Source organism: Monodon monoceros, unplaced genomic scaffold (genome assembly GCF_005190385.1).
Source record: "Monodon monoceros isolate NGI ecotype Baffin Bay Population unplaced genomic scaffold, NGI_Narwhal_1 Super_Scaffold_8, whole genome shotgun sequence".
Lineage (NCBI taxonomy): Eukaryota > Metazoa > Chordata > Mammalia > Artiodactyla > Monodontidae > Monodon > Monodon monoceros.
The window spans coordinates 62857235-62873824 of record NW_021703785.1 but is presented as its reverse complement, the minus strand read 5'-3'; the positions used below and the strand labels follow the sequence as shown (position 1 = coordinate 62873824).

General features: G+C 41.7%; 1 protein-coding gene across 3 annotated transcripts in view; it reads right to left on the bottom strand.

Annotated features, from left to right (window-relative positions):
- Window positions 1-8869, bottom strand: part of SMAD9 (SMAD family member 9) — a 41574-nt gene extending 32705 nt beyond the window's left edge. For 2 of the 3 annotated variants that reach the window (XR_003791762.1, XR_003791761.1), the window contains exons 1-2: window positions 8234-8807; window positions 2698-2955 (exon numbers count right to left, since the gene is read on the bottom strand). Coding sequence is in view for 1 of the 3 variants with exons in the window: in XM_029210444.1 (XP_029066277.1) it covers window positions 2698-2955; window positions 8234-8645 (670 nt within the window). In the remaining 2 variants the exon portion in view is untranslated. Of the gene's footprint in view, window positions 1-2697; window positions 2956-8233 lie in introns of all 3 variants that reach the window. The other variant, XM_029210444.1, reaches the window with a different exon arrangement.
- Between the last annotated feature and the right edge of the window lie 7721 nt (window positions 8870-16590).

Genomic DNA, 16590 nt, shown 5'->3' with positions numbered 1-16590 from the left:
CAGATATAGGGAATCAAAATCTGCATTTATACAAGATCGCCACGTGGTCTGTATGAACATTAAAGTGGAGCAATATTTATCTAGCCTATTACAGGACACAAATAAAATTATGTAAAAGCTATATACATATTTTGAAGAGCACTCCTCTAAGCCAAATGAAAGACATTACTATAAACTTATTATAGTAAAGAAACACAAACGGGACAAAATTACTAACTTCTTAAATACCTAATTCCATACTAAAACATCCAGAACTACAGACTCGTAAATGTTCGGTTAAAATTTAAAATTTACTTGTTCTACTAACTAGGATAACACACAAAACATTCACTCTATGGGACTGAGGAATGCCAAAGTCAAAATGCGAAACCATGCTATCTGCCCTTGACAACACTTATGAAACAGCAGGCTGGCACGTTTTGTTTTCTTTTGCTTTTTTCTTTGTTTCCCAGAAGGGAGGTGGTAATAGGAAGTACTCTTGGAAAACAGCTACATTTGGCTGTTCATCTGCCAAGTGACCTCCGTTAGGCACTGACAGTACTAAGTGACTCTCAGCTGTGGCATCTATAGGTCAGGCATTCTGGGTCGCTGGGGCTTTGGCGGCTTTATAAGGTGGGGGTGGTGTGTCAACTAAAAGAAAGCAGTAAAACAAAGGAACATCAAACTGATAGACTACACAAGGACAGCTTGAGTCAACCCTTTCTGCCGCTAAACTCCTGGCTTTGGTGGACAGTGTCACTGCTACAGAGAGACCAGTAATGTAAGGGGGCCATTCTACGGTGACACTGGGACAGTCCTCCAGGAGAAACTGGTTGTCCTGAGGCCCTCACTAGAGGGTTGATTCGCTGTCCCTCTGACTTATGAGTTATTATTGGGTTCAAATGACTTCATGATGGGACCTTCAAATCTAGGAGCTATTCTCCTAGCTTTTCTCTATAGTCTGTTACCTGGCTTTCAAAACAGAGAACGCTAAACATTCTTTGAAGTGAATTTAATTTTCAGTTCCTCTGGTGCCATGGATTGTACAATGGCCAAAGGGAAACTCTGACTCAACACAGTTCAAAATATGGCCCCCAAAACACAGAATGGCTGAAACCTGATTATAAGCTTGTGCCCAAGGCATGCTAAGAAGGGCTCTTCTCCCCAGATATCAGTTTTATGATCAGATGATCATAATTAGGCAAATGGTATGCATTCAGTTGATAACATGTTATCAGAAATTAATTCAAAACAATAAAAACTCCTGAGGCAGAGAGAAAACTCTTTATCAAGGACCTCAGAACAAATGATTCCTTCTGTTCACATTCCTCATGTCGGTTCAAAATGGTCTTGTTATGTTAGCAGTGGAGTTCAATGGCATTAACTCCACTGCTTTTGTTGAACTGAATTGTCCATCCAAGTAGTTCTCACACTTAAGTGGGCAGTCTGCCTTTGTTGAACTGAATCGTCCATCCAAGTAGTTCTCACACTTAAGTGGGCATAAAAATCGTCAGTGGAACCTGTTAAAATGCAGATTCCTGGGCCCACCCCCCGAAATTGTGAGTCAATAGATCAGTGGCTGGATGCAGCCATGCAGGTTTTAACAGGCATTGCTGATGATTTTAATGCACGTGGTCCATGGACCACACCGCAGTGCCAGTGATAAGGCATTTCCCTAAGAGAAAATGAACTAAAACCCTGGTGCAAAAGTTATAAAGGGGACCCTTTTGTAAGTCCTTGAGTCAATCTATCTACAAAATTAAGGGGCTGAACGTAGAGTTCATATGACCCATCAGTTCCATTCCTAGGTATGTACCCAAAGGAAGTAAAAGCAGGGACTCGAACAAATACTTGAACATCAATGTTCATAGCAACATTACTCACAAGAGCCAAAGGTAGAAACAACCCAAATATCCATCAACCAATGAATGGATATTTTTAAAATGTGGTATATCCATACAATGGACTATTGTTCAGTTACAAAAATGGAGTAACTGATACTGCTACAATCTGGATGGACTGTGAAAAACACCGTGCTAAGTGAAATAAGTCAGACACAAAAAAACCCCACAAATATTGTAAGGTTCCATTTATATAAGGTACCTAAAATAGGCAAATCCATAGAGGCAGAAAGTAGATAAAAGCTTACCAGGGGCTAGAGGAAGACATAATGGGGACCTACTGCTTAACAGGCACAGAGTTTCTGTTTGGGGTGATGAAAAAATTTTGTAAATAGATCGTGGTGATGGTTGCACAACAGTGTCAATGTACTTGATGCCACTGGATTGTACAGGGATAAATTGGAAGATTGGGATTGACATATACACACTACTATATATAAAACAGGTAACTAATAGGGACCTCCTGTATAGCACAGGGAATGCTACTCCATACTCTGTAATGGCCTATATGGGAAAAGAATCTAAAAAAAGAGTGGATATATGTACATGTATAACTGATTCACTTTGCTGTACAACTGAAACTAACACAACACTGTAAATCAATTATACCCCAATAAAAATTTTTTAAAAAAAGAAAGAAATTGATAACTGCTCCAAAATGGGTAGAGTCCTGATCTGGTTAGAGGGTGGGCAGGGTCCAACGGCCCGCAGGAAACTGCTGTGTGAACTGCAAGTGGCAGCGCTGGTTTTTACGATGGCCCCGCCTACACAACCGTGTAGGGTACTCGTATCCCGGGAGACCGCGGCTTCCACTGACCTGAGTGCTGGAAGGGGCTCTCCGGCTCGGAAGGGCTTCCCGGGGAGTGAGGGTAGCCGGCTGTGCACGGGGACTGCGGGAACGGGGGCCCGGGCGACGGAGGGAAGGCCGGGCACGGAGGCTGCTGGAAGGAGTCGGGGTAGGTGGCGTTGTGCGGCATGAGCGGCTCGCTGTGCAGGGACGCGCTGCGGAACTTGGCCAGGAGGCTCAGCTGCGGGTTGTACTCGCTGTGTCTGGGCACGAGCACGGGAGGCAGAACTGGGGGGAGGAAGGAACCAGTACGTTAGAACCTCGGCTCACCCGCCCAAAGGAGAGTGGAGGCGGGCTGCTTTTCGTCTATCCATTTTTGGGTGATAAACTCCTGTTTTTCCTTTGGGAACCACCTGTCCACCATTCTGTGTGCTCATCGTGACACTGTCCACGAAGGTCCCATCTCCTCCTCAAAAGACAGCTTGGGAATCAAGCTGAAGCAATGGTCTCTCTCCTCGCAGCCAATTAACGAAAAGTTTAGCAGAGAATCGTTCTGATGTCAGCGCTCTAAAAATTGCCTACTCATTCCCATCGCAGAAATGACCAGAGCTGCCCTATTACCTGGCCTTCTGGAGACCTGACTGTTCACTGCTTCCTTTGATTCTGCCAATAAAGCGGTTTTGTGTTTGTTTGTTTTTTTAGTGCAAAATCGCTTTCTATTGCTCACAATGAAACCCCAAGTCATGCCCAGAATATTTTTACTTCAGAAACCACAGTGAATTACTTAGATGACCAGCCTAAATGTTTAGGCTCCGTACGGCTGCTTAAGTAAAAACATTCTACTTGCCTTTAGCAGAAAGGCTTAAAGGTAACTAAAAGTTATAAAGTAAAAGATAAACAGTGAGTAGTAACAAAAGTGAATAAGTAGAAGATAAGCAGTAATAGAGAACTTATAGATAAAGTCTGTTCATTTTAGTATGTTTCCTTCTGGGTTCCATACTTTAAAAAGAACAATTCGCTCCTGATTCTATACAAAAACAGGAACAGATGCAATTCTCAAGGGCAAGCATTGTCCAGGCATTCCTAGCTCCTACTGACTTCTAAAGTGTCCCAAGGCTTGGCAGAAAGAAGCTATTCCATGAAGTATTGTTGAGGGGTGACCTGGCACCAACATAAGTTCCAGAAAGAGAAGCAGGGAAAACAGAGGGACGAAGTGATCAAAGAAATAATAGGCAAAAATGTCTCGGAGCTAAAGAAGGATCTATGTCATCAGATTGAAAAGAGCCACAGAGTATACAGCCTAATTAATGAAAAAAGATCCAGACCTAGTCATACCATCTTGAATTTCAAACATCTAAGGACGAACTGAATATTCTAAAAGCTCCCAGAAGATCACCTCAAAGTCACCTACAAGGACATGAGAAACTGATTTATTACTTCCCATCACCGATGCTGGACAGTAGAAGGTAATGGATCAATGCTCTTCTAAGGGGGAATAATTCTTATCACCAAATCCCACCATGGAAACTAATAGAATAGCCAAAAGAATAATATAATTAATATATTAACTTATATAATAATATAATAGAAACCAAAATATAGGTTGAGAAGAGGAAGAAAGGAAAAAGGTAATATAAATTAGCTAAATCTTCATCTTTTATGTTAGAGTCAATGAAATTAGCTAAAAGTGATAAATTTGGAAACATGTATATTATCTAGAGTTATCTTCATATTTTTTTAGTAATAATGCAGAGAAATAGCAAAAGAACCAAGCCAGAATGATTAAAAGAGCTTGCTTCTGGAAATGGCTGAGGTAGCACTTGTTTCAAATCACACTATGGATTTGTTATCACATGCAAGTATCAATAAAAACTTTCATAGAAAGTAAATGTTTTGGAGTAAACAGACAACAATTACAATACAATAACAATAACATCCATCACGAAGTCCACCATTTACCCACTATCATACACTTACCTCTTCTTAACAAGCAATAATTTTCAGTTCTACAGGTAGAATATAAACTCCAACAGGTAGATGAAAAGTTTTAAGTGAAACCACTACAGATATGAGGGTGGCAGAGAAACAATGATTTCTTCCTCCTTCAAAAGCCAGTATTTGTACATGCCTTTTGACATGATAGAACAAATACTCAACATCACCGTGCAAAAATAACCTGGATGATAAGCCATTCAATTTCCTTTTATGTAATCCATGAATATACAGGCATACAAAAATGCCTTGCCTCATGAATATTCTGAAAGTGAGGGGCTGACATAGTAAATGACATATGACTTCTTTTCCAGTGATGCTTCTTGATCACAGTGTTAACAAAGATCAAATAAACACTCATTTTTCTTTTTTGGATGAAGAATTCAGATACTCACTGTGACTTCAGTTCTAATGTAAGATATCTACAGTGTATTCTTAACATTGATAAACAGACTCCCTCATATCTGAATGCAGAGACTTTCACTCCACCGTGGCCTGCAGGTCTGAGGCACCAAAAGAAAAGAAAGGATGCATTTTTCTTTATTGAGGCAAATATCTTGATAATGTATTTCTATCATCTGGGTAAAACCAAAGGCAGTGAAGATTTGTAAGCAAAATTGATGGTATCATCCTGGTTGTAATTCAGCCTGACAAGCTCAGTTTACCTTAGGTTTGCACTGATCATATTTGTAAATACTTTCACTCAAAACACAGCTGTCTTAGCCCCTTAGGGCTGCTATAGCAGGTATACCATAGACTGGGAAGCTTATAAACAACAGAAATTTATTTCTCACAGTTCCAGAGGCTGGGCAGTCCAAGATAGGGGTACAGCCTGGTCAGGTTCTGGGGAGAGCCCTCTTCTGGGTTGCAGGCTGGCTTCTTCCCACTGTGTCCTCACATGGTAGGAAGGGAATGGGGTCTCTCTGGGGCCTCTTTTATAAGGACACTAATCCCACTCATGGGGGTCTAGCCTCATGACCTAGTCATCTAAAGGCCCTGCCTCTTAATACTATTACCTTGGGCATGAGGTTCTCAACATATGAATTTTGGGGGGACACAGACATTCAATCTATAGTAATAGCTATTTCTAATTACTCAATTCTATTTCTGCATCACAACTGCTGCTTGCAAATATGACCTAGTGAGCCTACAGACACTGGTCTCAATGTGAGGCCACCTTTTAAATACCACACTATCTAAGCATTACCCTGGGGGCAGACAATGGAAGGAGTTACTGCTTATGAGGAACTGCAGAGCAAAGCTGAGAAAAGCTTTTGTATCTTTTTCAAAAGTCATGTGGTTCTGATAGAGTGTGGGCATTTTACACGGAGGAGAAACTATACTCCTGAAATAACCTCCAGTTGCATGAAGAAAAATCATTATGAGCCATGAAAACATTTTTGCACGGCTTCTACCAGACGCAAGCCACACAAAGTGAGGTCTGAGGACTGGTGAGATTTTACCAGCTGCTGGGTAACAGTCTGTGGAAATACAAGTACTGAAACTGAGAGTCTGTGTTTAGAAACTTTAATAGCCACTTGACAGAGTAATTTTATATCTGTTGAAATGAATAGTAAAAAATATTGAGCTTGTATTTTGTAAGTCTTTCAAAAGTTTCATCTGCCTAGTAATTCATTTGTATTGTAAAAATACTGATATTTGAGGGATTGGAAATTTTTTTAAAAACTGGTCCTTCACTACAGATAGTTTGAAAAGCACTAAAATTGATTATTTAAGTGGTTGTGTGAGTGTAAAGAAAATCAGAATTCAGCCTTCAAGGTTCCTAAAACAGGTGGTCAAAAGATGAGAGATTTCAAAGGCAAAACTTCAGCTTTATGATAATCAGGGACCCAGCAAACTTGGTGCACATTAGCATCTTCATTGTTCTCCAAATACTGACTTTAAGCACGGCCAGAAAGGTAGATGTAAAATATGCCTTTTTCTATTAAAAGATCAAAGTTAGGAATTAAGAAAAAAAAGGTATAGCTTAAACATTACCTTAAAATCAATACAATCTTTGCCCATCTTTCATTTTGGAAACTCAAACCTAAAACATGATGATATGAAATCTACCTGCCATATGTAAAAACATTCACACTATCATTCCTGAAAGAACCTCACATAATATGAAAACATGAAATAATCCTTTAAAATTAGGGTTTCAAGTGTTCAAAAGGAAAGCCAGATACATTTTACAAGATACTTCTTACAAGACACATTTTATAACTACATTACTCAGGAAGAGAAAAATGATTTCTTGATAAATATTTTTCATGGGATGTATTCTGAATGCTTAATATAATTCAAATCTTAGAAACAAAAGAGAAATCAAGTCATTTCTGTCATAAACTCATTGACGACATTTTTTTTAAAGTAGGCAAAGAGCTCAGAGAGAAGCAGGAAAGAAGAGGAGAAAGCAAAGACCTACACGATCCAGGGGAAAGCACACCACATTCACCAGGAATGTTGGCCTTTCTCATCACAGTCTCACCCTGTATCCAGGGTGATGTGACCCTGAGAAGCATCCACGTTCAGGCAGGTGACTTCCTTGACAACAGTTTAACAGTATGATAGTGGGATTTGGGAGCCTGAAAGGTCACCTCACTAAGACTGCTATAGGCTGGGCATGACTTAGCCAGGACGGCTGCAAGGTTAACTGAGCCTGGGAGGGGGCCAGGAGGCAGGCTGGACTCCCCCCACTACCTGCCTTCCTACCTAGAACTGCCTCGTAATGGACATGGGCCAGTTCCCAGAGTGCACGTGCCAGCCCTTTGGTCTCCTGGAATGGGGCAGATGGCCAGTCAGGGAGAGGAAGCTCCCGCAAAAACTGCATCCATCAAGCCATAGGAACACTCCATCCAAAGAGAAACGTAGTCAAATTGTTACAGCCAGTGTGAAGGAATGAAGAGCAACACCAGACTTCTCCAAAAGGGTGTGTGTGTGTGTGTGTGTGTGTGTGTGTGTGTGTGTGTGTGTGTGTGTGTGTGTGTGTGTGAAATATAGGTACACACATACACATGTGTGTGTGTGAAGAGTTTTAGGAACAACACCTTCCTATATTTAAAGCCATATTTAAGAACAGCCACCAATCTCCCCTAACCGCCACTATGTTCAGTCTTGGAAGGGTTTCCAGCAACTCTTTCACTGGCTGTTTTCAGACCCAGGCAGGAGATATGTCCACTTACTTGAGCTTTGGGGAAAGTGCAGCCCGTTTAGCTCAGCACAGTTGAGTGCAGGAAAGGGGGATGGGGAGGAGGATGTTTATTTTCTTCCAGTTGATCATGTCGAGGCCATATTAAGAGCTTTCAAGAACTGGATGATGACTCCAAAATGCATCAAAATAAAACTGCATTTTTCAAAATCACACAAAGCTTACACGTATACTGAAATGAAAATATCTTCTGTCTAGATTGTTCTGACTACAAAATTTGGATCAGTTCCTGCAAATCGAACCTCCCTCTCTTCTCTCCCTCTCTCGCGGGAAGGGGGGTCCTTCTCCTGCCAGTGCCCCATGTACTCCACCAATTGAGACACACCCTCTTACCTCTTACAATGAACCATGAAGGAAACCCACCTGGCGTCTCCACACGGCGGTAGTGGTAGGGGTTAATGCACACCTCTTTCTGCTTGGAGCCAAATGGGAACTCACAGCACTCCAGTGGCTTCAATTCATGGTGAGACTGGAGATCGGGCCAACGCCACACTCGGCAGTAAATGACGTGGGGCAAACCCTTGCGGTGGGACACCTGCAGCCGCCCGTCCAGGGAGCGGGGAATCGTCACACACTTGCTGGGTTGCCCTGGGCAGCTGAGCGCCCTCTCCAGCTCATCCATGGCTCCTTTCTTCTTCTTTAACTTCTTCACTAATGAGTCCACCGCCTTCTCCGCCCACTTTTCCTCTTCATCTCCTTGCTTCCAGCCGAGCAGTCTCTTCACTGCTGGGCTGGTGAAGGAGAAGAGGGAGCTGATGGGGGTGCTGGAGTGCATAAGAGAGGGACCACAGGCGTCCAGTGCAAAGAGGAGCTGGACCCAAGGCCCTTCACTGCCTGCAGGGCCCGAGTGAAGTGAGCAAGGACACCTCCCGGGATGTCATAGGTACCAACTCTCCAGGGACGTCATCGGTCTTCCCTTTCTTCTGGAAGTAACTGTGACCAGTGCAGGCTGGAAAGGGGGTTGACTTTCTCCTAAGCCCTGGGATGGGCTGGCCAACTCTGAAAAACACAAAATAAGACTTCAGTGAACTTAATCAGGATAATTTTCAGAAAAGGTTAAAGGTTGGATGTAAGAGGGAAAATATTCTTCAAATGTTCTAGACTTGAAAACTCTCAGTCACCTTTGACTCTTCCCTCTCCTTTATTCCCTATATCCAAGTCTTGGTAATTCTGCCTTCGAAATGTCTTTCAGATTTTGAAGCTTTCTCTCCATTTCCGCATATCTGAGCCCTGCCCCGCCTCACCACCCACCTTGATCACTGCAACACCTCTGAAGGAGCTCCTCTCTTCCAATTCTAATCCATGTACTACCAAATACAATTTTTAACATGCCATTTTCCTACTTGAGAAATTACAGTGGCTCCATGGTTTCCCAAGTATAAATGTCTCTGCTTGGGTTTCTAGGGTCTTTTCTCAACATGCTCATGCCTCTTCTTTTCGAATTTATAGTTTGCACAAGTGATCCATCTTCACTGTACAAAAGATATAAAAATGAAAAATAAAAAATTAGAGGACCACTGATCATCTCACCACTCATATATTCTTCCAAACTATTTATAGGATAGTGGTTCTCAAAATGGGACCCAAGGACCCCTGGGAGTCCCAGAGTCCCTTTCAGTGGGCTGTGAAGCCCTCTCTTTTCCAACTACACATCTGTGTGCGCTAGATTTTCCCCATGTACTTCGACCCAAACAACAGATCACAACAGACTGTATTCAGGAGAAGATGTGAGAATCCAAGTGTTGTATAGTAAACCAGGCATTAAACAGATGTGCAGAAATATAAAACAATAGCACTCTTTTCACTATTTGGGGGTAAAATCTAGTTTTTTCAAAAAAAAGTTTATGTTACTATATAATGAGTTTATTGTTGTCTTTAATGAGTCAGTAAATTTTATAAGCTTCTCAGTTTTAATTACTAAAATGGTAAAAAAAAAAAAAAAAAAGGTATGAGCCACATCAGCAAAGGTTCTTTGGAGTTCTCAATAATTCTTAAAAGTAGAAAGGGTTATGGGACTTCCCTTATGGTCCAGTGGGTAAGACTCTGCACTCCCAATGCAGGGGGCCCAGGTTTGATCCCTGGTAGGGGAACTAGATCTCACATGCATGCCGCAACTAAGACCCCTCGTGCCACAACGACCCAGCACAGCCTAAATAAATAAATCTTTTTAAAAAAAAAAAATAGAAAGGGGTCATAAGACCAGAAAGTTCTAGAAGTTACACATAGTCACATACATAAACATGTACACAAAAAAGTACTGCTGTCACATTTGTTATTCTCCCTGAAAATCAGCTGAATTCTTCTTTGCCCTCTCATCCAAAGGAGACATTCTTTCCCAGTTATTCAACAGTCCCATTTAAATTTCCTGAGGTAGAACTGCACTTCCTCTTCTGTGAAATAGCTGGCTTAAACAAAACTCTCTCCTTCTTCCAGATTTTAGAAACCAGCTCCCTTGTTAATGTTTAAAGTAGCTGCTGGTAATATTTTGGAGAAAGCTGACTCATTTTAGCATTTTGGAATCAATCTAGCTCAGAATCTCCAACAATAGCTCATTTAATATGAATTAAACATAATTTTCTCCTTTGCTTCCCTGGGGGGAAAGCTGCACCTTTCTGAGTACAATTACATGCACATCTTGAACAAAGGCGGTATCACAATGCCTGCTCTTGTGATAGCCATCAGGCAGCTCTGTGAAGAAGATGGTGGTTACACAAAAATTGGTGACATTCTATAAATACGAAGCAACACATACATCGCTTTATTCCTTGTATAGACTTTAGTTAGCACTGTATGGAGAAAGGTAAAGAAAAGGAGACGTTAAGTGCTTGATAGCTGTTCTTTTTCGCTTGGCAGTTTGACTTACACTCAGTTTTATTTGGAAAGGTTGATTCTGTGGCTTAACAATCATGAATTTATAAAATATAGTTAAGACACTGTGTTCAAGCTCTGTTTACTTAATCGAGACAGGCTGCATTAAAGCAATGGTTGAAGAGGGTCAGGAGCTCTAAAGAGGAGAAGTAACACAACACAGAATAATCTGACCCCCCAAAGAGCTTTGAATTCTGCTTAGTTTTACATAGGATTTGTTATTAGTAAATTGTGGCATAAATCTGTAAACTCAGGTCAGCAGTAGAAAACAGCTATTTATAAAGATGTTCAGCAGAGTTAAACGAAATATATCCTTTAAAAAACTTTTGCTCCATGAAACAAATCACAGTTCTCTAAACCAGGGTTTGCTGCTGCTGTTGTCATTTTAACTGTGGGTTCCTATCTATTAATGGCCTGGGAAATCAACTTACTGGAACGCATAGCTTTTGTAAAAACAACAAAGTAGACCATATTGCAGGGCAGCTGACAAAGAAAGAAAAGGCATTATTCCATTTAAATGTTTCATTCAGAGGTAGGTGTTCTGTGTGTGTCTGTGTGTGAGTGTGTGTTTGTGTGTGTACATGTGCATGTGTCGAGGGTCACCAAGCAAAGTTTGTTTGTTGTTGTGGGTTACAGTCAAAAAATGTTTGAAAAGCATTATCCCTAAACCATACATTTCTTCAAACCATGTCTGTTTGAGGTTCACCCTGATGAGTGACTTTCAGGGGCCACTGTCCCTCCTCGTCCCCTGGGGAAATCTTAACTAGTCAAGAATCTAGGATCTGGGAACCCTGGCTCTGCAGTTTGATCTCTCTGCCACATTTCAAATCTTTATGAGCCTCACCGTGGCTCCTAAACTATGATTTTACTGCTACAAGACACAGCTCCTGTCCCATTACACAGAGCCCTTGCATTGGGGAGGCCCCAGAGAGTCAAATTTAGAATCTCAGAGTAATAAGTCAAATTTGTAATAGTGACCACTGGATAGGGAAGGAAAAGAATACAAAATATCAAAAAGTTACAGTCTTGGGCTTCCCTGGTGGCGCAGTGGTTGAGAGTCCGCCTGCCGATGCAGGGGACACAGGTTCGTGCCCCGGTCTGGGAAGATCCCACATGCTGCGGAGCGGCTGGGCCCGTGAGCCATGGCCGCTGAGCTTGCACATCCGGAGCCTGTGCTCCACAACGGGAGAGGCCACAACAGTGAGAGGTCCGCGTACCGCAAAAAGAAAAAAAAAAGTTACAGTCTTAAGGAATTAAATTTAATATCTTGTTAAAACCTATACTGCAAAAGAATCTGGAAAATATACATAGTACATATAAAGTAATATATATAGTGTGCATATATATAAGTGAATCACTTTGCTGTATACCTGAAACTAACACAATATTGTAAATCAAATATACTTTAATAAAAAATTTTAATAAAAACACAAAGTAAATTACAAATGCATATATTTAGGTCCTATAAAAAAAAGTTAAGGTTTAGTAAAGCTGACTGGATCCACAGATGTTCAAAATATGATTCTCTACACTTGTTTGATATATTTTTTAATAGAAAAACTAAATGTAAAAAAAAAAAAAGCATCAAACTTGGAATCTCACTGACACTAAGGCTTCCGGTTCTCGTCAATGTTAATAGTTCTTATTTGTCCAGGGGTGCGGTTTAAGGTTCACAAAGGTTATCCTCCCATTCTCATTACTATAATGTTTATTATTATTATTATTAATTTTTATTGGCGCATGGTTGCTTTACAACGTTGTGCTAGCCTCCACTGCGCAACAAAATGAATCAGCCATATAGATACAGATATCCCCTCCCTTTTGGACTTCCCTCACATTTAGGTCACCACAGTGCATTAGGTAGAGTTCCCTGTGCTATATGGTATGCTCCCATCAGTTGTCTATTTTATACATAGTATCAAACATTCCTATAATGTTTTAGCCACTAGTAGAACAAAGGGTCCCTGTTTATCGTCAGCCGGTCATCACACTGACAGCGACAGTGTAGGGCCCCCACCTCGCCTGTTTGTTCAGTCGTGTCCACCTGGTTCGGAATGGCTTTCCATCCTCAGATAATTTAGGTTCCCGTAGACTATGTGCTCTAACCTAGCATGACGTTCTGAAAACACCACTGGCCAGGGCTCACCGTAATAATTAGCACAGAGCACCCCCTGGGGGGGGGGTCATTGTAAAACTCACAAAAATAGGAAGGGGGGTGGTGTTACTCATGCTGGTCATTACTCCATTTCTATAAAGCACAAAGAAGAATGAAACAAAATAAACTATAAAGATGAATGTACATTGTGGATTCATACACAAAAACACGACCAGATGATTTCTACAAAATATAACAAAAGCTATGGAAGAGAGAGGCAGGAGGTGGTATAGCAGGAAGAGCCCTCGGTCCAACCTGCGGGGTTCTGGAAGGGTTCCAAAGATGATCACTGAGCTGCACTTAGAAGGATGTAAGTCACAGTTAAAAGATAAACTCACCTGGCAGATAAGGGTAATTTTTTAAAGTTTTTTGTGGTTAAATTCTCACTTTTGTAAGAAAATTGCGTATTGCTGTCATGGATCAACTGTGTGATCTCGGCCGAGTCCTGTGATCTCTCCGGGGCACCTCATTTCCTCCTCTGTAGATCAAGAAGGGGCTCGGTCTCACTGGGAGGGTCTGTCTGGGCGATGGGTCCATGACTCTGTGTCTGTCGTGTCACATGTGATTACACAACAACCACGTGTCCTCCCACACATGGGATTTTTTTTTCCACTTTGAAGTGAAACCAAATGATTTGTTTGTGCTAAATGAATGCAAATAACACATTCAGGATACACTTCTTTGTACACTGCGCTTGCTTTTACTGGGTGAAACAAGCAATGCTAATGTGCTACTTTCCTCTATACCTGTTTCCTGCCAAGCGATAGAGTGTTCTGCGGCCATTATGCCAAGATATTCCTGTAATGTTCATTTCAAATAGTAGTTTCTGATAGCATTTTGCACCTTTAAAATATCTGTTCGACCTCTATTTCAGGGGAACACAAGAATGGAAAAGGAAAATAGCTGTATTCCCTCAGCTGTTGGTGCTACGTTGCTACTCCTGGGAAGATTGAAAGTTAGCACCTTCACCCATGAAGCTACACTACACGGAGCCAGGCAGAACAACTTCTTTCCGAGGCTATCAAACTGGCCCTTTTTATGACAAATGCCATCTACCAACACAGCACAGCGCCCACTTTTCTCTCCACCTTTTTGTTTCTTTCTAGCATTATTTTTATCACCCCTGGGGAATAAGAGTGAAAATGTACACTTGGCGTGACTGTGTCTGCCACCATTTTCAGCGCCTTCATCAAGGCCTTGATGCGGCCAGACATCCATGAGTGTTAACGCCAGACATCCACAAACACCATGTGTTGACCATTAGAGCTTTCCTTCTTTGGGCAGAAGGAAGAAAGCACCACGACCATGACTTCTCCGGTTCACTCGTGGTCCACTTCACACTCTCACAGCACAAAAACAATACTGTACTCTCTTTTTCTGGCATCTGAGTTTTACAATAAACCCTAACTGAGCGAGCAAAACAACTTCTCATTTTCAAGTTTTTTAAATAAACAGGACCACTTAAAAGAAAGCAGCACTGGCCACATGCACACTCCATGATCTAACTGTGCATGATTCCACACTAAAATCCAATTTGCCAGGCTGGATAAAAGTTTGGGAGATATGAGCCTTCTATTTTTTAAGTTGTCTGTTTAAATCCAACTCCTGTTAGCAGTTACTCAATCTTATTTCCACTTACTTGGCCTCACTGGAAGATTCAACTGGTGAATTCAATCCTGAAGAAAACATAATTCAAAAAATACTGTTTAAGATGCATACATTGGTTGTCTGCTCAGGAGCATATGGAACCACTGAACAACCCCTCATGGGCACTGCTTCTTGGTCAATGTGGCCAAGAAAAATCTACATCACCTACCAGGCAGTGTACCCCAGTCAGCCCGGGGTGTCCATGGTTGCAAGGGCCACTCCAGAAACATTCATGACAGAACACTGTTATTTCATTATTTGTTTTGTTTTAAAAATTTTCAACCTTATCAATTTTGACCCTCTAATCCACGGCCAGCATTAAGTATATCTTGGTATCCCCTCCATAAAACAGTTTACTACGGAAATTTAGAATTTGAACACACTTGCCAAAAGAACTTTTTTTGGCTGTGCTGCGTGGTCTGCAGGATTGTAGTTCCCCGACTAGGGATCGAACCCAACCACTGGACTGCCAGGGAATCCCCGCCAAAAGAACATTTAACCTCCTTAAAAGAAGAGACTGTTTCCTTGACTACTTCTACAGCACTTCTTGTACACCAGTAATTGATATGGCTTTTAAAGTGTAAAAAGAGACCCAAAAGAATGCTATCTAGAAAATAGCTGGCTATTATTATCACTGTTGGCACATGTATATCATGTCTTATTACTGTACACGCTTGAAGAGAAACCAGGCTTGAAACACACACACAGGGTCTTCCCTGGTGGTGCAGTGGTTAAGAATCCACCTGCTAACGAAGGGGAAAACGGGTTCGAGCCCTGGTCCAGGAAGATCCCACATGCCATGGAGCAACTAAGCCCACGAGCCACAACTACCGAGCTGCGTGCCACAACTACTGAAGCCTGTGCACCTGGAGTCTGTGCTCCGCAACAAGAGAAGCCACCACAATGAGAAGCCGGAACCCCAATGAAGAGTAGCCCCCGCTCGCCACAACTAGAGAAAGCCCGTGTGCAGCAATGAACACCCAACGCAGCCAAAAATAAATAAAATAAATTAAAAAATTAATTAAACACACACAAACAAATACACAGATGTATATTTGATTAATTCAACTTTGTCCTCACTTAAACTAGCCTGTCATCTCTACATGTTCCAAATAAGTGGCAATCACAAGTTTGTATTGTAAGGTGTAAGTAACTACCTCATACACATACCAGTTTAATGTCATTGGATAAACATGCCAGTTGGTGCATAAACATGGAAATGGCGTCATGATTTCATATGCCAGGAAAGAGGCTTTTCTAGCTGTAATCAGAGACTTCCTACAAATCTGTGAGGGGGCAGTTCGCATTCACCAATCTCCTAGAGAGTGTCTTGTTGCAGGAGTAGAATACTTCCTGCCCACAGTGTCAAAGGAAGATGACAGACATGTGTCCTTATAATAGGGGCCCCCATGGTGGAACTTCAGAGCACCTACGGACCTCTGAACTGTCTGCTCATTTTGGGTGATTGTGCATATATAGATTTTTCTAGGGAGATAATTCATAGGTATTTGCCTTCAAATTCTTAAAAGAACTTGTGACCACCAGAAGATTAAAAAAAGACAAAAAAGACCCACTGAATTAGAAGAGGAAAAGGAGAAAGTATGAGAGAGAAGGGGAAGAAGCTGAAGAGACTGAAGAGAATAGCTGACTATTCTAACTAAATTGGGTGCTGGGGAAGGGTCTTTAAAAAAGACTAGGAAGAGAATTCTAAGAAGATGGCAGAGTATGAAGCACCAGGAATCTGTCTTCCCACCTAGACAATTACTACACTATCAGAATCTAATGTGACTATTTTGGAACTCTGGAGTCATTTGAAGGCTGGCAACTTCAGGGGAAGGCTTGGATGGTAAATTGTGGCTTATCTGGGCCGATTTCAGTTCTTAGCACAAGAAGCAGTTACCTAGTCCATATCCCTTGGCAGCAGCCTGCACGGCTTCCGCAGGGAGCCAAGGTAGGCAAAAAGGACTGGGTCCTCCAAACATCAGGTACTTGTGCTCTGATCACCGACTGCTGATCCAATCACAGAGATGCAGACAAACTGGAGGGAAGT